Source organism: Bufo gargarizans, chromosome 5 (genome assembly GCF_014858855.1).
Source record: "Bufo gargarizans isolate SCDJY-AF-19 chromosome 5, ASM1485885v1, whole genome shotgun sequence".
In the NCBI taxonomy this organism is placed as follows: domain Eukaryota; kingdom Metazoa; phylum Chordata; class Amphibia; order Anura; family Bufonidae; genus Bufo; species Bufo gargarizans.
In genome coordinates, this window is record NC_058084.1 from 233,768,817 (window position 1) to 233,793,205 (window position 24,389).

At 41.8% G+C, this 24,389-nt stretch overlaps 1 protein-coding gene across 6 annotated transcripts in view; it reads right to left on the reverse strand.

The window, feature by feature from the left end:
• Positions 1-24,389, reverse strand: part of TMEM245 (transmembrane protein 245) — a 719,080-nt gene that overhangs the window by 361,016 nt on the left and 333,675 nt on the right. For all 6 annotated transcript variants that reach the window (XR_006390012.1, XM_044293864.1, XM_044293863.1 and 3 more), the window contains exon 12: positions 18,311-18,433. Coding sequence is in view for 5 of the 6 variants with exons in the window: in XM_044293864.1 (XP_044149799.1) it covers positions 18,311-18,433 (123 nt within the window). In the remaining variant the exon portion in view is untranslated. The remainder of the gene's footprint in view (positions 1-18,310; positions 18,434-24,389) is intronic.

Consider the following 24,389-nt stretch of genomic DNA (forward strand, 5'->3'; position numbering starts at 1 on the left):
GGCTGTCAGTAGGTCATTGGTGACTTTGGTAAGGGCAGTCTCGGTCGAGTGGTGGGTTCGGAAGCCAGATTGTAGGCGGTCAAAGAGGGAGCAGGAGGAGAGGTGGGAGGAGAGTTCTGAATGGACATGTTGTTCAAGTAGCTTTGAGGCATATGGAAGAAGTGATATGGGGCGATAACTGGACAAGGAAGATGGGTCAAGTGAAGGCTTTTTGAGGATGGGTGTAATGGTAGCATGTTTAAAAGCAGAGGGGAAGACACCAGAGTTTAGTGATAGATTGAAGAGATGAGTTAGGGCTGGGATAAACACTGCGGTGAGGTTAGGGATGAGGTGGGATGGGATCGGGTCAAGTGCACAAGTAGTGAGATGTGATCTGGAGAGTAGAGTGGAGAGTTTTTCTTCTGTAATGGTGGAGAAGCGGGATTTGGGGGGAGAGGACCGAGCAGTTGTGTAGAGGGTCTGTGGGGACAATGCAGTAAAGCTTTCTCTGATGTGGACTATCTTTTGTTTGAAATATTTGGCAAAGTCCTCAGCTGAGAAGAGAGGAGAGGGTGGGGGTGCTGGGGGGCGGAGCAGGGAGTTAAAAGTGCTAAAAAGTTGTTTAGGGCTGTGTGACAAGGACGATATGAGAGATGTGAAGTAGGCCTGTTTTGCATCAGCGAGTGAGGATTTGAATATGAGAAGGGATTGCTTGTATGCAGTGAAATGATCTTTAGAAGGGGATTTTTTCCATCGCCGCTCAGCAGCCCTGGAAGCTTGTCTGAGTTTCTTGGTCAGGTTGGTGTGCCAGGGTTGTCTGTTTATTTTCCGGATTTTGTTATGTGTGAGGGGGGCAACAGTGTCCAGAGCTGTACTTATTGTGGTGTTATATAGGGTGGTAGCAGCTTCTGGGTCTTGGAGGCAACAGATGGTAGAGAGTGGGAGAAGAGAGTCAGAAAGCAAGTGAAAGTCGAGATGTTTAAGGTTCCTGCGGGGGTGTGCTAGTGTGTGGATCGGGGGGGGCTACAGAAGAGACCAGTGAAGAGAAGGTGAGTAGGTTGTGGTCGGATAGGGGGAGAGGCGAGTTAGAAAGGTTAGATAGGGAGCAAAAGCGGGTAATGATCAGATCCAGAGTGTGACCATCTCTGTGGGTGGGAGCTGAAGACCACTGTGATAGGCCGAAGGAGGAAGAGAGCGACAGGAGTTTAGAGGTGGCCGAGTGACAGGTGTCAATAGGGATGTTGAAGTCACCCATGATGATAGTGGGGATGTCGGCAGAAAGAAAGTGTAGTAGCCAGGTGTTGAAGTGGTCAAGAAATATGGTGGCTGGGCCTGGAGGGCGGTAAATGACTGCTACTTGAAGGTTGGAGGGAGAGTAGATGCGAACAGAGTGTACTTCAAATGAGGTGAGCGTAATGGAGGGTGGCAGTGGAGTTGGGCTGTAGGAGCAGGTGTCTGATAGGAGAATACCAACTCCTCCACCATGTTTGCAGCCGGGGCGGGGGGTGTGAGTGAATTGAAATCCACTATAAGAGAGTGCAGCAGCAGGGGAGGAGGTGTCTGATGGTGTCAGCCATGTTTCTGTGAGACCCAGAAAGGAAAGGTTTTGAGAGATAAACAGTTCATGAATGTACAACAGTTTGTTACGGACAGAGTGTGCGTTCCATAATGCTCCTGCAAGAGGAACCAAAGGGGCATGGGTCAGAGGAATGGTAATTAGGTTTAAGGGGTTGCAGAATTTTGCAGAAGGAGATTTGTAGTGGGACATGGAGGTGATAGTGGGGATTTGCTGAGGGGGTCCTGGATTTGGAGTGATATCACCAGCAGTAAGGAGAAGCAGAGAAAATGTTAATAGATGAGAATAGGAGAGGGCATGAGGTGTTTTATGTTTGCAAACAGGTTTGTGCAAGCGGTCAGATGAGAAGGTAAGATGGAAGAAGAGATGAATAGTTCCTTGCTGGGTGAATGGATGTGGGGGTATTTCAGGAGGTTGTGGAAAAGTAGGAGGAGTAAGAGGAAAAATTTAAACATTGTTAGCATTTACTATGTCTGGAATTACCTGTGGTCCCCTTCTGGTATAATTCAGTCTATGCACTTAAAGAGTTGCACTTGAGAGATGTTGCATGTGGAAAGACCAAGGTCTGAGAAGACCTAGGATCTTAGATTTATACCACTCAGTGATCAATCAGGTGTGACCAAGAGGGGAGGGGGCTACATATGTCCTAATCAAGGAGGACCAGATACAGGGGTGAAATAGTGTAAACAAATACTCAATAAATCCAGCAGGAAAAGAGACATTAATAGTTCAGACAGACATACCAGGATTTAGAAGGAGAGATGAGAGGGGGTGGACAATATCAGACTGGAAAAGCTGGGTGTAGCAGTAAGGTTCAATACAGACATACAAGGATTAAGAAGGAGAGATGAGAGGGGGTGGACAAGATCAGACTGGAAAAGCTGGGTGTAGCAGTAAGGTTCAATGCAGACATACCAGGATTTAGATGGAGAGATGAGAGGGGGTGGACAAGATGCTATTTATGTGTCATCCACAGATCCCCCCCATAGCAGTGTCATCCACAGATGTCTCCATAACAGTGGCATCCAGAGATCCCCATAACAGTGGCATCCAGAGATCCCCATAACAGTGGCATCCAGAGATCCCCTAGACAATGCCATCCAGAGATCCCCATAACAATGCCATCCAAAGATCCCCATAACAATGCCATCCAGAGATCCCCATAACAGTGCAATCCAGAGATCCCCCATAACAGTGCCATCCAGAGATCCCCCATAACAGTGAAATCCAGAGAACCCCTCCATAACAGTGTGTCATCCACATATCCCAAATAACAGTGTCCTCCACAGATCCCCCATAACAGTGTCTCATCCACAGATCCCCCATAACAGTGTCATCCACAGCACACCTTTTGGATCAAAATACACCTTTTGGTTCAAAATATTATTATTTTTTTCCTCCTCAAAAACCTAGGTGCGTCTTATGTGCAGGTGCGTCTTATAGGGTGAAAAATACAGTATCTGTTCTTTCCTGTAAATATCCATGCTTCTTTTGAGATTTTTTTCATTCCTGGCCTGAAGAAGAGACCTCAATCTCGAAAGTTTGCCTTATAACATCATGTACCCTAGTTAGACATTAAAAGGTATCAAATTACAATATTTTATATTGTTTCTCTTCTGAAGAGCATCAAGACTTCCACAGCACTAATGGAAATTAGAGCTTCTCCTGCAAAAAACAAGCCCCTATACAGTCATGGCTACATTTTTTGAGATTGACACAAATTTTTGTTTTCACCATGTTTGCTGCTTCAGTGTGTTCAGATCTTTTTGTCAGATGTTTGTCAAGTTGTTTTTTACTTATTAACAAATACATCACGTTTATTTATCTATTTTTACAATGTTGACCCTTCTTTTTCAAGACTTCTTCAATTTGCCCTGACGTGCCAAATCCTGAATCATGGCCTAATTCTTGCCTAATTAGTTCTTGGAGTGTATCACCATTTCTGTGCTTTTATTTGTCCACCTGCTTTTTAGGATTGACCACAGATTCTCAATGGCATTAAGATCTTGGGAGTTTCTTGGTCATGGACACAAAATTTTAATACTTTGTTCACCAGACCACTTAGCTATCACTTTTGCCTTGTGATACAGTGACAGTGCTTCATCATGCTGGAAAAAGCATTGTTCATCACCAAATTGTTCCTGGAGAAGTTGCTCTTGGAGGATGTTTTGATACAATTCTTTATTCATGGCAGTATTCTTAGGCAAAACTGTGATTGGGCCACATGGTTAGTCTCAGAAAGCTTAACTGGCGGCATGAACCGGGACTCTTGGTAGCACTCACCTTTTCTTCTCTGGACAATCATTTTCCTAAATGTCCCAAACATGTCTGAAGGGGCTTTCTTCAGAGAAAATTACTTTACCCGAGTCTAATCCCTGTACTTCCTGTAGAATGGCAGTCTCTCTCTGAAGTGTCTTCTTGACACCAGGCCATCCTCCCAAAGCCTTCGTCTCACTGTGCATGCAGACACACTCACACCTTTCTGCCGCTATTCCTGAGCAAGCTATGCACTGGTGGTGAACTGATCACTGAATTCTTAGTGAGAAGATCCTGGAACTTGCTGGACTTGGGCACTCTAGAAACATAGAATGTGTCGACAGATAAGAACCATTTGGCCCATCTACTCTGCCCAATATACTGAATACTATGAATAGCCCCTGGCCCTATCTCATATGAAGGATGGCCTTATGCCTATCCCATGCATGCTTAAACTCCTTCACTGTATTTGCAGCTACCACTTCTACAGAAAGGCTATTCCATGCACCCACTACTCTCTCAGTAAAGTAATACTTCCTGATATTACTTTTTAAACCTTTGCCCCTCTAATTTAAAACTATATCCTCTTGTAGCAGTCTTTCTTCTTTTAAATATTCTCTCCTCTTTTACCTTGTTGATTCCCTTTATGTATTTAAAAGTTTCTATCACATCCCCTCTGTCTCATCTTTCTTCCAAACTATACGTCTTTCTTTCCTGGTAAGTCTTATCCTGCAATCCATGTACCAGTTTAGTAGCTCTTCTCTGAACTCTCTCCAAAGTATCAATATCCTTCTGGAGATATGGTCTCCAATACTGAGCACAATACTCCAAATGAGGTCTTACTAGTGCTCTGTAGAGTGGCATGAGCACCTCCCTCTTTCTACTGGTAATTCCTCTCCCTATACACCCAAGCATTCTGCTAGCATCTCCTGCTGCTCTATGACATTGTCTGCCTACTTTTAAGTCTTCTGAAATAACGACCCCTAAATCTGATTTTATATTCTGCTCTTTGGTTTTTACGCCCCAGGTGCTTTATCTTGCACTTATTAACATTACATTACAGTTGTCAGATTTTTGACCATTCCTCTAGTTTTCCTAAATCCTTTTCCATTTGGTGTATCCTTCCAGGAACATCAACCCTGTTACAAATCTTTGTGTCATCAGCAAAAAGTCACACCTTACCATTGAGGCCTTCTGCAATTTTGCTGATAAAGATATTAAACAATATGGGTCCCAGAAAAGATCCCTGAGGTACCCCACTGGTAACAAGACCATGGTCTGAATATACTCCATTGACTACAACCCTCTGTTGTCTGTCCCTCAGCCACTGCCTAATCCATTCAACAATATGGGAGTCCTAGCCCAAAGACTGCAATTTATTGATAAGCCTTCTATGTGGGACAGTATCAAAAGCCTTACTAAAGTCTAGATAAGCGATGTCTAGCGCACCTCCGCCATCTATTATTTTAGTCACCCAATCAAAAAAATCAATAAGATTAGTTTGACATGATCTCTCTGAAGTAAACCCATACTGTTTTTCATCTTTCAATCCATGGGATTTTAGATGTTCCATCATCCAAGTATGGTTTCCATTAATTTCCCCACTATTGATGTCAGGCTTACTGGCCTATAGTTGCCCGATTCCTACCTACTACCTCTCTTGTGAATGGGCACAACATTTGCTCATTTCCAATCTTCCGGGACGACTCCTGTTGCCAGTGATTGGTTAAAAAATCTGTTAATGGTTTTGCTAGTTCACAGCTGAGCTCTTAATAGCTTTGGCTGTATCCCATCAGGCCTCTGTGACTTATGTGTATTAATTTTAGACAGCTGACATAGAACCTCTTCCTCTGTAAAGACACATGCATCAAAAGATTCCTTCATTTTCCTTTGTAAAAACTGAACAGAAGTATTCATTGAGTCAGTCAGCTAGCTCTTTATCTTCTTCCATATACCTTCCTTCTTTTTGTTATTAATTTTGTAATTCCTTGTTTTAGTTTCCTTTTTTCATTTATTGTATCTGAAATACGCCTTATCGCCTTTTTTCCCTGACTGAGCAAATTTCTCTTCTATCTGTGTTTTGGAAGCTTTTATAACTTGTTTGGCCTTTTCTGCCTAATCTTATAAATTTGCCTGTGATCCTTTTTTTTTTTTTTTTTTTTTTTATAATTCCTAAATGCTATCTTTTTGTTTTAAATGATTTTGACCAATTCTGCTGAGTACCACAGTGGTCTCTTCTTTGTTTTTGCTGTTACTGACAAGCCTAATGCAATTTTCTGTTGCCTTCAATAGTGCCACTTTTAAGTAGTCCCATTTCTCCTGGACTCCAATGAAACTGTTCCAATCTGATAGGGACTCGTATACCACTAATCTAATTTTAGAAAAGTCAGTTTTTCTAAAATCTAAAACTTTTGTTTTTGTGTAGTGTGACTTATAGTAAACCACACTGACTGGTGATCAATAGATGCCAAGCTTTCCCCTACAGTTATATCAGATACCAAATTCCCATTTGTGAATACTAAATTTAAAATGGCCTCCTTCCGGGTTGGCTCCTCAACTACTTGCTGTAGAGATAATCCCAGTAGGGAATTTAGAATATCTGTACTCCTGGCAGAACTAGCTATTTTGGTTTTCCAGTTTACATCAGGAAGATTGAAGTCTCCCATAATGATAACTTCCTCTTTCAATGTCATTTTAGCTATTTCCTCAACTAGTAGATCATCTAATTATTTGACTTGGCTAGGTGGTCTATATATCACACCTACATGAGTTACCTTATGATTATCAAGCTGCAAAGTAACCCAAACTGACTAAATTGTTCTTGCTAACTTGTATCAAATTAGATTTTATGTTAGCTTTCACATACAGGGCCACCCCTCCCCCTTCTTGCCTTCTCTGTCTTTACTGTATAGAGAGTACCCTGGTATTGTTATATCACAGTCAATACTCCCATTGAACCACATCTTCGTAACAGCCACTACATCTATATTTTCAGATGCCATTAAAGCCTCAAGTTCAGTGATCTTATTCCCTAAACTGTAAGCATTTGTAGACAAGAATCTGAGCATGTCATTTCTTAACCTTTGTGCTACTCGCATCTTCGGGCATTGTGCCGGGGGGCAGTTGGACTGCTGGATTATCATTCTTTTGCCCCCCCTTTCCTAGTTTAAATGCTCCTTAGCAAATACTTGGAACTGTTCACCAAGGAAATGTGTTCCCTTGAGAGAAAGATGCAAACCATCTTTCTTGTACAGTTCTTTTCCATTCCAACAAGAGCTAACACGAGACACAAAGCCAAACCCTTGGTTCATACATCATTCATCAAGCCATACATTGAATTCCTTAATGCGCATCTTCCAGTCATGCTGAAGGTTATGCACAGGCAAAACTGCAGAGAATGAAACAGTTGATGCAACCTCCCGTTTATCCTTTCCAAGTGTGTGAAAAGCTTCTTTCACCTTTGAAACCTCATTGCAAGCCAGATCATTTGTCCCAAGATGGACAATAACATCCACCTCCCTTTCCTGCTTTGCTTGCCTAACAATATTAAGGATCCGTTGTCTTTCCCTGCTAGCGGTAGCACCAGGGAGACATCTCACAACACCATTCTCCTCAAACTTCATACCTCTTATGATGGAATCGCCCAACAACAGCTGCTTACTATCAGTCCTCACCTTCTCCTTTTTGTCTTAGAATGCAGTCTTGCATACTTTAGGCATGGGAGATGATTGTTCCTCACCCACTGTGCTTGAGCCATCCTCCATGTTGCTCTTGCACTCTGAAAGTGCTGCAAATGAATTATGGAGAGCCAAAGACTGTGGGACATGTCTTCTATCCACAACTCTCAGTCTACCAGAACCTGCAGTAACCCATCTTCCATTTCTAGGAAGCCTCTGTGGCAGTGGCATTGCAACATTCTCAGCCTGAGTTTAACGGTTAATTTACAAATCTCATATTTCAAAAAGGCAATTTCCTGCTGCATTATGGAGAGCTGTCTACAGATCAGAGAGTATCCAAACCTCCGAAGAGTGGAACCTGAAATAAAAGCACAACAATTCCTGAACAGAACCAGGTCTGCCATTGTAAAGAGGGGAAAGATGTTAAACAAATGTTACTTGTTTAGATAGTATCCACCTCCAGATTACCTCTTGAGTATCTCCGGAATATCTTTAATGCACTTATAAAATCAGCACTTGGAAAATTCAGTAAGCTATAATTAGGCAAGCTAATACTATGTTGCTATATATACACACACTCCCACAAAAGCTCCTCCCCCAACAGCAATTTAACACCTTACTCGCCTATGCTCATTTGCAATCAGACAATAGTGATAACCTGTCTAACAAATTCCTTACCTGTTTTGAAACACAGTGTGAGTATCCACCAGAAACACCACTGAAGTTCTGCTAAAGTGGAAAAGCTCGGAGTTAGACCAAGTTAGTCTTCTGAATATCTCCAATGCACTTATAAAATCAGCACTTGGAAAATTCAGCAAGTCTTCTTCACAGCAAATAAACCTCTCTCCTTGAATTTCTTGGTATCTGATGGTTGACTTATGTACAATCTCATAAGCAGCAATGTCCTTGCCTGTAAAGTCCTTTGGATGCAAATAAATGATGATTGCAGGTGTTTACTTGTAGGTAATCGTGGATAACAAAAGTTAAATTAATTTAAGTACGCCCCCTACCTTTTAAAATAACCAATCTGCTTTTCTAATTCAATTAGCATGACATTGTGAAATCAGCTGCCTTGTCCTCGATAACAGTTCTTCTTGAGCTGCATTGTGGCAGGACTGAAATGCAGTGTAATTTTTTTTATTGTTAATGCAATTAACTGCAATTCATCTAATAACTCATAACAATCTAGAGTTAATGCAAATTGCCACCATAAAAACTGAAGCAGCAAACTCTGTGAAAACTAGGCCTGCACAATATATCGCCAAAGCAATCGCAATTAATCGCCATATCGCAATCGCCAATTGGCCGACCCAAAAATGCTGCAATTATATTACCATATTTTTTGCTTTATAAGACAAACTTTCCCCCCCCCCCCAAAAGCGGGGGGGAAATGGCAGTGCGCCTTATAAAGCGATGGTTGACTTTTTACGTGGTTGACACGGATGTATCGCCCGCCACTATGCTGCACAGCGCGGCCGGCGATACATCAGTTACAGTATGGGGAGGGAGGAGGGGCTGGAGGCAAGTCGTTATTTTAATGAACAAATGTTCTTTTATTTATTCTATTTTATTTATCTGTTCTGTGCAGTGCTATTAAGAAAATGGCAAGATTTGCATTTTGTACTTTTGCAGTAATGCAAATATGTTATTTAATTTAGTAAAAGATGTTTTATTTTGAAAAAACACTGTGCATTTCAGTTCTTGAGTTAAGCATAACTACATTTCAGCATTATCAGTAATTTGTGTGTGCTTTTGCCTTGAAAATCCAAGCAAATAGACCTCTAGCACAATTCCCTTAAAATATCGCATCGCATACCGTTATCGCAATTTTTAGGGCCCTAATCGCAATCACACAAAATTCCCATATCGTGCAGCCCTAGTGAAAACCAAAATTTGTGTCCCTACAGCTTCTTAAAAAAAACAATAAAGAAATGATGACTCCTAGCATATGACAACACACAATGTAAATGGTAAAAATGTCATGGTTTAAAATGAATTAAACAAAAATCTATATAAATTTGTCATCACAGTAATCATATCAACCCATAGAATAGGCGGGACTGTCTGCTCATACTCCTACCTCCACGTAAGATACGGCTTGAGTCGTAGCCACGAAAAGAAATATGCAAATCAGTAAATTATTACTTTTTACCACATGAAGTCATTCAATAAACAACTTGGTTTGCATATATCATGCTACAGTATTTACTCCACATGGCGATCCCCATATAAAAATAAAAACACGCTGACAATCTTTTTTGGTTTACCTCATCTCCCAAAAGTGATCATAATACCACATGCTGGACCCCATAATAAAATAAAAACACACAATATAATTACAGAGACACCTCACCACTGAAGCTAGTCATTGGCTGCAGCGTAGCAGGTGAGCATGCCCATGCCAGGGAGGAAGTAAACAAGCCACAGACCAGAATACACATGGGGACCAACATGCATGACCAGAGCAGCAGGGAGCATGCAAGTATGTTGTTGTTTTTTTTTTTTTTCACTAGAGAAGGCAAGTTGTGGGCATTATGGAAAATTATTTATTCCTAGACAGCCCCTTTATGGGGTTAAAGGAACACAACCTAGACACTAATTTTAAAGGACACATAAAAACATAGTTATCCTCAATGTTTACAGCACTATCTGCATAATCCATACACAAAAGGACTTGTAGAAATCCTGTAGAGGACACATCTGCTGATCTCTTACATCTTTGATGGCCAGCTGCTTATGATGGGGGTGCTTAACCCCTTCCCGACCGCAATCCGTATATATAAGTGATAGCTGCACATACCTCGTGCAGCTACCACGTATATAAACGTTCCGGCAGCTCTATAATCCAAGCGCTGCAAAGCTTCTGCCCCTGCCCTGCTGCTGTCACGGACAGCATACAGTGCAGTAATGCTGGCAAAGGACCGATCAGAGAGGCCCCTTGCCGGCAATCGATCCGATTGGTTAGTCTGTGCAGACTAACCAATCGGATCGAGGCAGTAAAAAATATGCCGGTTTCAGGCTCTGATCTGCGCTCTGCAGATCAGAGCCTGAAATCACAGTGTCCTCGTGCCCACCTTCCCCCCAATCTGTGCAGCCCTCCATCTGTGCCCCCTCGATCTGCTCCCCACCTTGTGTCCACCTGTCTCAACAGTGCCCTGATGTCCGCCCCTCCTTGAGTCCGCCCCCTCCATTCCTCCTGCTGCCCCACCTCCCTCAATGCTGGCCATGACCCCCCCCCTTCCAGCGCTGCCCCCGCTCAGTCCCTCTGCTGTGTTTGATGGCGGCGGCTCCATTCCTGAGCCGCCGCCATCAGCAGAGAGTGTCAGTTGTATGCTGACACACTGCTGTAACCCCATAGATGCCGCGGCATCCATGGGGTTAATAGAGGGAGGGGGCTCCCTCTCTCCACCACTGGGGCTGCCACGATGCGATGGTAGCGCCCAATGGTTGCCATGGCAACCAGATGCTTTGCAAAAGCGTCCTCTGTTGCCACCTACAGGGCATCTGATTGTATTATACTTTGCAATGCAAGAGCATTGCAAAGTATAGTACAGCCATCAGCCCCACTGGATCTTCAAGATCCAAGAGGGACTTGATAAAAAAAAATAATAAATAAATAAAAGTAAAAATAAATAAATAAAAATGTCAAATTAAAAAAATAATTGCCTTTTCCTATAAAAAATGAAAATTACATAATATAAAAACTACACATATTAGGTATCACCGCGTCCGTAACGACCGTCTCTATAAAGATATCACATGATGGACCCCGTCCGATAAACACCATAAAAAAAACAGTGCAAAAAAAAAAGCAATGTTTGTCACCTTCCATCACAAAAAGTGCAACAGCAAGCGATCAAAAAGGCTTATGACCCCCAAAATAGTACCAATCAAACCATCACCTCATCCCTCAAAAAATGATACCCTATTTAAGACAATCGCCCAAAAAATAAAAAAGCTCTGGCTCTCAGACTATGGAGACACTAAAACATCATTTTTTTTTGTTTCAGAAATGCTATTATTGTGTAAAACTTAAATAAATAAGAAAAAGTATACATATTAGGTATTGCCACTTCTGTAACGATCTGCTCTATAAAACTGTCACATGACCTAACCCCTCAGATAAACGCTGTAAAAATAAATAAATAAAAACTGTGTCAAAACAGCCAATTTTTTGGTCAGCTTGCCCCATAAAGTGTTTCTGCCCTCAACTCTTTCTGCAAAAAACGAGCCCCTGCACAAGACGATCGGCAGAAAAATAAAAAAACATATGAATCATTTAAAAAAAAAAAAAAAACTGTGCCAAAACTATTTTTTTGTTACTTTGCCTCACAAAAAACTTAATATACAGCAATTAAAAATCATATGTACCCCAAAATAGTACCAATAAAAATGCCACCTCATCCCCTAGTTTCCAAAATAGGGTCACTTTTTGGGAGTTTCTACTGTATGGGTGCATCAGGGGGGCTTTAAATGGGAGATGACATTTAAAACCAGTTTAGCAAAATCTGCCTTCCAAAAACCATATGGCGTTCCTTTCCTTCTACGCCCTGCCACGCGCCCTTACATCAGTTTATGACCACATGTGGGGTGTTTCTGTAAACCGCAGAATCTGGGTAATAAATGTTGAGTTTTGTTTGGCTGTTAACTAGGGCTGAAACGATTATTCGAATAACTCGATTAAATCAAGTAAAAAAATTCATCGATGCAGTTTCCCTGCATCGAGGAATCGTTTAGGTCACGTGATCACGGAGCGGGAGTGAAATTAAGCGACTCACTCACTGCTTCCGTGTCCTCCGGAGGCCAGAGAGGTAGGACTGAGCCGGCCGGCACAGCTGAGGAGGAGGAGGGAGTCTCTCCCTCCCCACTGTGCGCGGCTGCCGCTGAAGACCAATGAGGACAGAGTAGGAGGAGGAGGGGAGGGACTGTGGCCACTGCGCTACCAATGACTTTGCCGGCCATATCCCACAGGGTCCCCCTCCTCCCCCCCATCATTGGTGGCAGTGGCAGTTCCGATCGGAGCCCCAGCAGTGTAATGCTGGGGCTCCGATCGGTTACCATGGCAGCCAGGACGCTACTGAAGTCCTGGCTGCCATGGTATGTTAGTGAGCAGAGAGCAGCGCATTATACTCACGTGCGCTGTGGCCGGCTGTCGCTCCTTCTCATAGGTCTGTGTGGCGCATTGCTAATGCTGTAAGCATTAGCAATCCGCCGCACAGACAGAAGAAGAAGCGACCGGCGGCCACAGCGCACGTGAGTATAATGCGCTGCTCTCTGCTCACTAACATACCATGGCAGCCAGGGCTTCAGTAGTGTGACTCCTGGCTGCCATGGTAACCGATCGGAGCCCCAGCATTACACTGCTGGGGCTCCGATCGGAACTGACACTGCCACCAATGATGGGGGGGAGGAGGGGGACCCTGTGGCCACTGCCACCAATGATTAATACTAGGGAGGGAGGGGGGGTTGCGTTACCAGAGGGGGCAGGCAGATCAGAGGCTGGGGGGAGGGGGGCAGGCAGAACAGAGGCTGGGGGGAGGGGGGCAGGCAGAACAGAGGCTGGGGGGAGGGGGGGAGGCAGATCAGAGGCTCGGGGGAGGGGGGAGGCAGATCAGAGGCTGGAGGCAGGCAGATCAGAGGCTGGGGGGAGGGGGGGAGGCAGGCAAATCAGAAGCTGGGGGGATGAGGGGAGGCAGATCAGAGGCTGGGGGGAGGCAGATCAGAGCCTGGGGGGGAGGCAGATCAGAGCCTGGGGTGGAGGCAGATCAGAGGCTGGGGGGGAGGCAGATCAGAGGCTGGGGGGGAGGCAGATCAGAGGCTGGGGGGGAGGCAGATCAGAGGCTGGGGGGGAGGCAGATCAGAGGCTGGGGGGGGAGGCAGATCAGAGGCTGGGGGGGAGGCAGATCAGAGGCTGGGGGGGAGGCAGATCAGAGGCTGGGGGGAGGCAGATCAGAGGCTGGGGGGAGGCAGATCAGAGGCTGGGGGAGAGGCAGATCAGAGGCTGGGGGGGAGGCAGATCAGAGGCTGGGGGGGGAGGCAGATCAGAGGCTGGGGGGGAGCCAGATCAGAGGCTGGGGCAAGCAGATCAGAGGCTGGGGGCAAGCAGATCAGAGGCTGGGGGAGGCAGATGGAGTGGTTAATAGAGGCTGCAAGCGCCACCTTGGCATCTATAAAGTTATTGGTTTAGAGAGGGGTTAATGAAGGCACCTCCAAGGTGCTTTCATTAACCTCTTCAAACCAATAACTTTATACATGCCTAATGCCAAGGTGCTTGCATTAACCCCTCCAAACCCAATGGGCATTTATAAAGTTATTGGTTTGGAGGGGTTAATGGAAGCACCTTGGCATTAGGCATGTATAAAGTTATTAACCCCTTCAAACCAATAACTTTATACATACCTAATTACGTACGTTATTTTAAGTAGCTTTTTCTTATTAGATTACTCGATGAATCGAGAAATATAATCGATAGAATACTCGATTACAAAAATATTCGTTTACTGCAGCCCTACTGTTAACCCTCAATGTGTTAAAGAAAAAAATTAAATAAAATGGAAAATCTGCCAAAAAAGTGAAATTTAGAAATTTCATCTCCATTTTCCTTTAATTCTTGTGGAACACCTAAAGGGTTAACAAAGTTTTTAAAATCAGTTTTGAGTAACTTGAGGGGTGTAGTTTCTACAATGGGGTCATTTATGGGTGGTTTCCACTATGTAGGCCTCACAAAGTGACTTCAGACCTGAACTGGTCCTTAAAAAGTGGGATTTGGAAATTTTCTTAAAAATTTTAAGAATTGCTTCTAAACTTCTAAGCCTTCTAACATCCTAAAAAAATAAAATGACATTTCCAAAATGATGCCAACATAAAGTAGACATATGGGAAATGTTAAGTAATAAATATTTTATTAGGTATGACTTTCTGTTTTAGAAGCAGAGAAATTGAAATTTTGAAAATTGTGAATTTTTCTTTTTTTTTTTATAAATTTGGGATTTTTTCATAAATAAAAGATGACATATATTGACTCAAATTTATGACTATCATGAAGTACAATGTGTCACGAGAAAACAATCTCAGAATTGCTTGGATAAATAAAAGTGTTCCAAAGCTATTACCACATAAAGTGACGCATTTCAGATTTGTAAATTTTGACCTGGACACCTTGACCTGGACACCTTTGGCCCTACTGCAGACTGGGATCAGTAGGGAGGCCCCTCCTACAGTCATTTGTCTTACAGCCTGTTAAAGGATAGTGAGGGTGACATGGTTGAGTTTGTGGGACATGTAGATATTTCTATATGTTTATCAGTTCTAACTGTGATGTGAAATAGAATAGGACATAGGGATTGAAGAGATAAGTGATGGAAGTGCAAAGGTATTTTTCAAACTTTTTGTCCATTATCTGTGTTTAAGCATATTATAGCTGAAGATGTGAAGTATATACATACAAACATCATGTGTTCAGCAGTGCACTTCCTATTGACTCTTTGTACATGTATTTGCATTTGTCTAACCTAACTCTGCTACAATTAGGGGCTTTCGGTGTACCTGAAAAGCTTAATTTAGCTTTTGCGTTGTTTTACACTTTTTGATTTTGACTCTTATGCCATTAACTCCTTAATACCATACATGTACAAAACCATGCACAAGGATTTGTATAAAGCGGGCTGCTGCGCTGAGCCTGCTTCATAGATTGTGGGTGCCGGCTGTGTATACAGCAGGCACCCAGACGCATTGACGGTGATCAACGAAGATGCCAAAAGTGGCCATTTAACCCCTCAGATGCAGCGTTCAATAGCGGCATCTGTGGAGTTAGGCAAAGCGAGGCAGCTCCCTCTGCCTTCCGATCAGAGCCCCTGCAGTGAAATTGCAGTGAAGGTTCCCAGTCCTGTCATGGTAAGCTGCTTGTTAAGCTGTGCATGAGGTACAACTTCACCATAATAGTTCTCTATTATGGTCTATTGGAAAAGCGAACAGAAGATAGCATAAACCCCTCTGATGGGCGCTATAAGTAAAAAAAAAGAATAAAAAAAATATATAAAACACACACAAAAATTATAATCACCCCCTTTCTCAATTTACAAAAAAAAAAAATAAGTCTACAATAAAAGAAATAAACAAAAAAGATACCATCACGTTTGAAAACGTCTGAACTATTATACTATAAAAAAAAAAAATTGTAATATGAAAAGGATATTAAAAACTCTGCAATTCACAATCTTTCAGTCACCTTGTCCCCTCAAAAAAACTGACTATCACAAATAAAAAAGTTGTATGTAACCCAAAAATTGTACAAATAAAATTAAAGTTTTTCCCGCAAAAAACAAGCAGCTCTGTAGACTGAAATATAAAAGTTGGTTGTAAATAATGGCGCTGCAAAGAAAAGTTTGCAGTGCCAAAAAATTGCGCTGCAAATTTGGTATTGCCGTAATTGTATTGACTAGCAGAATAAGTCACTTTTTAGCACAAAGTGAACGTCCTAACATCAAAACACAAAGAAACTTTTCCAGAATTGTGTTTTTTTTTCCAATTCTTCCCATTTTACAATACAAGACATGGTAAATTTAATGGTGTCATAACCAAATGCATTTTGTCACGTGATAAATAAGCCCTTATACAGCTATGTGAATAGAAAATTTTATTTATTGCTTTTAGAAAGAGGGAAAATTCAAAAATTAATATACTTAGGGGGTTAAAGAAATCTGATGATTTTATCGACACTCGCTGGTGCTGTGCTATTCTGGCTCATTTGTGCCAGAAAATAGGTGTTAACAAATTAATAAATTTGCCATGTTATGTTCATTTCAATAAAAATGTAAGAGTTACTGCATCATGCTCAAATGCATAACTATTTAAAAAAGGGTATCAACGTCTGCCGATCGATATGCATGGCATTACACATCTAGTGCTATATGAGCGTGCAACCATGTAACACCGCCAGAAAGAAAATGTGTCACCAAAAATTTTATCTGACAGTTAAAACCAGATATCCTTTTTATCTAATCTGTGTTTATTTTCTGATTGCAGATTTGTTCTTAACACCTTAAGAAACCCAGCCATTTTTCACCTTAAGGACCAGGCCAATTTTAGCAAACCTGACAAGTCACTTTATGTGGTGACAACTTTAAAACGATTTTACTTATCCAGGCCATTCTGAGACTGTATTCTCAGCACATATTGTACTTCATAACAGTGGTAAAACTGAGTGAAAAAAATTTAATTTTTATTTATAATAAAATACCAAATTTACCAAAAATGTACCTCTACTTTTATTATAGATAGTAAAACCTTTCAAAAATAGTTATTACTTTACATTCCCTATATGTCTACTTCATGTTTGGACCATTTTGTGAATGACATTTTTTTTTGGGGGGGGGATGTTAGAAGGCTTAGAAATTTTGAAGCAAATCTTTACATTTTTCAAAAAATTTCCAAAACCCTCTTTTTAAGGACCTGTTCAGGTCTGAAGTCACTTTGTGAGGCTTACATAAAAGTAACAACCCAAAATGACCTCATTTTAGAAACTATACCCCTCAAGGTCTTCAAAACTGATTTTACAAACTTTGTTAACCCTTTAGGTGTTCCTCAAGAATTAATGGAAAATGGAGATGAAATTTCAGAATTTCACTTTTTGGGGAGATTTTCTATTCTAAAAAAAAAGTGTTCATCTGAGGGATTTTTTTTCCCCTATTTTTTTTCAATTTTTATTTATTTCATTTTGGGAAAAGCTTTTATTTTTACTTGAAACTTTTAATTTTTTTAATAAAAAAAACACTTTTGTTTTTACTTTTTATATTTGTCCCACTGTGGGACTTTACCATTTCATGGTTTGATTCCTGTTTCAATTCAGTACAATTCACTCTCAGCCCTCAGGCTGGATCTCTTGGGCTTCCATAGCTGGCAGGCCCCAATGTCTGTGCCAGGCATCGGGGCTGCCATGGCAACCATCCGGTCCCCACCACTGCAGCGCGGGGACCTGATGGTTAAGGAGAGGGAGCACAAACCTCCCATATGCCGCAGTCACTGCGGCATATGAGGGGTTAATCCACCGACATCGGCGTTATCACTGATGCTGGTGGATGCAGCACGGATCCCGTGCTGCTGTTTGCAGCAGCGCACATGGGGGAAGGAGGGATCGCAGGATGAGCATGCTCGTCCTGGGGAGCAAAGTACCGGCCATTTAGGACATACACGGCATTTAAAAAAATTGCTAACCTCTATTGGAGACTTTTCTAGGCATGCTCTGTGACCTGAGAAGAGGTCAATGTAGAATGAAAGAACAGATCAGCTCTGACAATCACCTATTGTGAATGGTGGATCTTGTCTTATCTATACACAAAGGTGTTATCTCTTCACTATTACAGGCAGGTTTAGAATAATATATAAGTGCAGTAAAGTGTTCTGTCTAGACCAATAAATGGTGCCTATTAGGCTTAGTGACGAGTGTGAAAACTGCAAGAATTAGTTTTTTTTATTTAAATATAGATACTGACATGGAAAATTAAAAATATAAAAAATTCTTTAAAAATATGTTGAACATTAAACAATAGGTCATTTTCTGATGACACATTCCCTTTAAATAGTGTAAGAAACTTTTTGCCAGGTCTCTCTGCTATGACTAATAGATGGGTGTCCTGAGTGGGGTAAACTCCTTAGTTAGTGTTTATTATTCAAGGGTGAAAACCCCTTTAAAATAATGTAATTCAAATTTTATATTAGGCACTGAAGAATCCCACACATAATTATGAATTTTTACAGTAATTACAGCAGTCCAATTTTACATAGCAAAAAAGCACTACAGGTAACTCAAAAGTGTAAAACATACCAAAGACAGGACGAAATTAAGAAGTGCCGTGCCACTGTAGATGATGACTGTAAAGAGTGTTGTTACGGAGGTAAAAAGTAAACTTAAATTCCGACTCATCACAATCCAGAGGGATTCTAATATCTAAAGGCAAAAGAATAGAGAAAATATATTATCAACTAGAATACTAGAAAATAACGGTGTGAAAATAATCTGTCACCATGTTTATGCTGTCTTCACACTGATTTCATCATTGTTTACTTTTGCCATTGTAGAACTTTTTGTGAAATTTAGTTTTTTAGTCATAGCACACTGTGAGCCAGGGGTAATGGCATTTATGAGCTATGGGCTTATCACACTCTCCTGTTGTCAACCGACATGTTTTCCCCTATCTAACACAGAGAGCTCAGTTAAGGCTACTTTCACACTTGCGGCAGTGTGATCCGGCGGGCAGTTCCGTCGTCGGAACTGGCCGCCGGATCCGCCGCTGACTGAAAGCATTTGTGAGACGCATTGCAAGGACGGATCCGTCTCTCCGCTTGTCATGCGGACCGACGGATCCGTCTTGTACATCTTTTCTCATTTTCACCGATCTGCGCATGCGCATGCCGGAACGACGGATCCGGCATTCCGGTATTCTGAATGCCCGATTCGGCGCTAATACATTTCTATGGGAAAAAATGCCGGATCTGGCGTTCAGGCAAGTCTTCAGTTTTTTTCGCCAGAGAGAAAACCGTAGCATGCTGCGGTTTTCTCTTTTGCCTGATCAGTCAAAACGACTGAACTGAAGACATCCTGATGCAAACTGAACGAATTACTCTCCATTCAGAATGCATGGGGATAAAACTGATCAGCTCTTTTCCGGTATAGAGCCCCTGTGACGGAACTCTATGCCGGAAAAGAAAAACTCAAGTGTGAAAGTACCCTAAGTGGCTCACAAATACTGACTACTGGATCACAACACAATCCAAATGTTACAACTAAAACTAAATTTTACAAAAGATACACCAGAAAGGCATAACAGCATACATTTAGTAATAGATTCCTTTAAAGTTCAAATTCAACAGGCCTAACAAATATTTATAATTCATAATATTGTATTTAACAATGAGCAAAGGATCAAGAAAATGTGTTTGTATATTAATAAGCATGCACTAGTAGTTTTTAGGTGTTGATCAGTACTGTGTAAATGTGTTTATCAGTGAAAACCACAGCCACATTAAAACCATGGCAAAAATGATTTTATTTTTAAACATTAAACTGCACCTGAATACAAACCGGATTCCAAAAAAGTTGGGACACTATACAAATCGTGAATAAAAACTGAATGCAATGATGTGGAGGTGCCAACTTCTAATATTTTATTCAGAATAGAACATAAATCACGGAACAAAAGTTTAAACTGAGAAAATGTACCATTTTAAGGGAAAAATATGTTGAATCAGAATTTCATGGTGTCAACAAATCCCCAAAAAGTTGGGACAAGGCCATTTTCACCACTGTGTGGCATCTTCCCTTCTTCTTACAACACTCAGACATTTGGGGACCGAAGAGACCAGTTTCTTAAGTTTAGAAATAGGAATGCTCTCCCATTCTTGTCTAATACAGGCCTCTAACTGTTCAATGTTGCACCTTCCTCTTTATGATGCGCCAATAGGTGAAAGATCTGGACTGCAGACTGGCCATTTCAGTACCCGGATCCTTCTCCTACATGATGTTGTGATTGATGCAGAATGTGGTCTGGCATTATCTTATTGAAAAATGCAGGGTCTTCCCTGAAAGAGATGACGTCTGGATGGGAGCATATGTTGTTCTAGAACCTGAATATATTTTTCTGCATTGATGGTGCCTTTCCAGACATGCAAGCTGCCCATGACACACGCACTCATGCAACCCCATACCATCAGAGATGCAGGCTTCTGAACTGAGCGTTGATAACAACTTGGGTTGTCCTTGTCCTCTTTGGTCCGGATGACATGGCGTCCCAGATTTCCAAAAAGAACTTCAAATCGTGACTCGTCTGACCACAGAACAGTCTTCCATTTTGCCACACTCCATTTTAAATGATCCTTGGCCCAGTGAAAACGCCTGAGCTTGTGGATCTTGCTTAGAAATGGCTGCTTCTTTGCACTGTAGAGTTTCAGCTGGCAACGGCGGATGGCACGGTGGATTGTGTTCACTGACAATGGTTTCTGGAAGTATTCCTGAGCCCATTCTGTGATTTCTTTTACAGTATCATTCCTGTTTGTGGTGCAGTGTCGTTTAAGGGCCCGGAGATCACGGGCATCTAGTATGGTTTTACGGCCTTGACCCTTACGCACAGAGATTGTTCCAGATTCTCTGAATCATTGGATGATGTTATGCACAGTTGATGATGACAGATGCAAAGTCTTTGCAATTTTTCGCTGGGTAACACCTTTCTGATATTGCTCCACTATCTTTCTGCGCAACATTGTGGGAATTGGTGATCCTCTACCCATCTTGGCTTGAGAGACACTGCCACTCTGAGAAGCTCTTTTTATACCCAATCATGTTGCCAATTGACCTAATTAGTGTTAATTGGTCTTCCAGCTCTTCGTTATGCTCAAATTTACTTTTTCCAGCCTCTTATTGCTACTTGTCCCAACTTTTGGGGGATTTGTTGACACCGTGAAAATTTGAATCAACGTATTTTTCCTTTACAATGATACATTTACTCGGATTAAACATTGGATCTGTTGTCAATATTTTATTTGTAATAGAACGTAGATATTTGCCATCTCCACATCATTGCATTCAGTTTTTATTCACAATTTGTTTAGCGTCCCAACTTTTTTGGAATCCGGTTTGTACATCATCTCAATACATCCTGAATAAGAAACTGTAAAATCTTATTATGACAGTCTGGCAAGAAAATATAACCTAGTAGATTCTGATTTTAGGAAATATATACAAGGAAGAAAAAAAAAAAAAAGAGCATCTGCATCAACTAAATGACCCTCAAAACTACTCTTGGAAGTCCAGTGATTGAGGTTTCTTTTGCCTAACATTTTTATAATTTCCTGTGTCTAAATCCATGTTAAAAAAAGAAAAGAAAAAACACATAATACAAATTATCTAGCTGATTTATATTGCAGAAAAATAGAATTAGCCTATTTGAATAGGACTAAGGCCCCATACACACGACTGTATTTTTGGCCACCCAATAGGCATTGTTACAATGTGTGAGCAAAAAAGCTGATGCAACATGGGTGTTACCCTTTTTTATTTTTTTGCAGACCCACATTTTACGGACAACAAAATATATACGGTAGTGTGAATGCACCCTAAATCTGTGGGCAATTGGCTGCAGAGACACAGGCAATTGGCTGCAGGGACACACCACTCCTGACACGCCTGTTTTAATAGCTGCATGCATCCCCCACGTATAAACAATTCAGGAGCATCTATTCTTATGGCTCCATGAAACAACACTGGAGCTCCAAAATTAAAAGGCCTATCCTTACCTAAGCCAGTTAATAATAAAGGGCATGGAGATGATGCAAGAAAAAAATCTTTTAAATGAACAGAATAATATCAAACAAGGTAATTATAAATGGGGGGGGGGGGGGGGGGCAGTGGCGTTAAAGAGGAGTTAACCCTTTTCCCGGCGCCTCCCCAAAGGCAATAACAGGAGGAATAACAGAGAATGAAACATAACTTAGGGTGGAATTAGCTGCTAGGCCCTTATTAGGACCCTGGAACTGGAGAAAGAGATGGTCTGACTTCCTGAACTGCTTTATTCTCTCTAGGTAACATATTAGGCAAAGTCCATGGAAGGTGAAGAGCAGTAGGGTGGCAGCACCACTTTCAGATTGCAATAGAATTTAGAAACCACTTTCTAAAGGAAGGATGGGCAATATTTTAGGACCATCAGATTTTCCTAAATTTTCAGATATGGTGGACGACAATAGAAAGCCTGCATTTCACCAATTCTTCTAGCAGTTGTTATGGCTAAAAGGAAAGTGTTTTTTAGGGACAGAAGTTTCATGGAAATGTTATCAATTGGTTTAAATGGTGACTCTATTAAGGCTGTAGCAGCGCCGCGGCCTTCTCACTGTTTACAGCCGGCCCACTGACGTCACGACTAGTATCAACCAGCGTGGGCGTGGCTAAGCTCTGTTCACGTGAATGGAGCTTAGCCGTCCCCACGCTAGTTGCTACTAGTCGTGACGTCAATGGGCCAGTGCTGCTGCCTTCTCAAACAGCTGATTGGACCCCGGGTGTTGGACCCCCACCGATCAGAAGCTGATTATCTATCCAGAGGATAGATCATCAGTTAAATGAAAGTGCAGAACCCCTTTAAGTCCCAGGTCGGAGCGGTAGAGCGTATGGTAGGTGAGATTCTGACTGCACCTTTAATAAAACGTTTGACTAAAGGTTGTTCTGCTAGTCTTGAGACCAGAAAAATACTTAAGGCCGATATTTGCACTTTGAGGGTAGAGGGCTTGAGGCCCTTGTTCAACCCTGCTTGCAGGAAATCTAGAATAACTGGAACATTTGTAAGTGAATTTCGATAATCTTTGCCTTTCGTAAAGGCAAGGAAAGCCCTCCAAGTTTGAAGGTAAATTCTAGATGTTACTGATTTCCTACCTTTTAGTATAGTTGAGATTACCGGATCTGAGAGACCTTTATTTCTTAGGGCTAGGCGTTCAATCTCCAAGCCGTCAATCTGAGTTGATGGACTCTGTGATGATAGATCAGACCCAGAATAAGAGCCCTGGAAATACTGAAGATATCCTCCTGCTAACAAGTTGAGAAGTTTAGTAAACCAGGCCCTTCTTGGCCAATAAGGAACTATCATGATTACCTGCGCCTGTTCCTCCGCCACTTTCATAAGAGTCCTCGGCCTCAAGCTGAAAGGGGGAATGTGTATAGCAGTCCTTTTGGCCATGGGTGAGATAGGGCATCCAGAATCTCTGGTTGATCATGTGGGGATAGAGAACAAAATCTCTGTACCTTCTTGTTGCCCAGATTTGCAAACAGGTCCAGGATTGGAACTCCTCATCTTACCGTTATCTGATGAAAGATATTGGGATCCAGGGCCTATTCTCCTTTTATTGTCTGCCTGCTCAGAAAGTAGGCCACGCAATTATTGCTTCCTTTTAAGTGGACTGCTGACAAGGAAGTCAGATGTTTTTCTGCCCGGAGAAAAATTTCCTTTGCAGTGGTGGCAAGAACCTTGCTTCGAGTGCCCCGTCTGTTTATGTAGTCAACTGTAGTTGTTTTTTCCTATAGGATTTTTACATGACCTAAAGGTATCTTTGAACGGAGTGCCAGAAGAACCTTCAGAACTGCTGTAAGTTCTCTTTGGTTTGACGAGGCGTTTGTCATGGAATTGTCCCAAATTCCTTGAACTGTTGGGTCTGTGGTGTGACCACCCCTGTCTCGGTTGCTGGCATCTGTAGTGACTACTAACAGATCTTTTTCTTTAAAATTTGCCTTATTTTCCACCAGGCTAGGGACTGCAATACTTTTAATGGAAGACCTACCCTTTTGTCTAGGAAAGTCTGTGAGCCGTCCCCGGAATCTAGGAGAAAGGACTGTAGAACCCTTGTATGGCTCTGTGCCCATATGACTGTGGGTATTGACAATGTTAGATGACCCAGAACAGTCATAATATTCCTGATGGTGGAGGTTTCTAACCTGCAAAACTGAGAAATTTTCTGATATAGAGTCAATTGTCCTCTGGAAGAGAAGACATCAGCCGAATTTTTGTTGACTCAGGATGAAATCGGACTTTTTGAGATGTATTATCCATCCTAAACCGAGGAAGGTCTTTTTTACCAGGTCTAGATGGAGTAGGAGAAGCTCTTCTGTTCTGGCCGCAATTAGAACGTCGTCTAAGTAGGGTATTATAAGAATTTCCTGTAGATGAAGGTAGCCTGTTACCTTGGCTATTACTTTAGAGAAGATCCTTGGAGCAGAAGATATAGCGAAAGGAAGAGCTTGGCATTAAAAGTGACAAAGGTGACTTTCTATGTAGATGGCAATTCATACAGTAAATACTTCTGGTGTTCTCAGAGGATGGGCATATGATAATAGGCATCCAGTAAATCTATAGTTACCATATAGCAGTTCT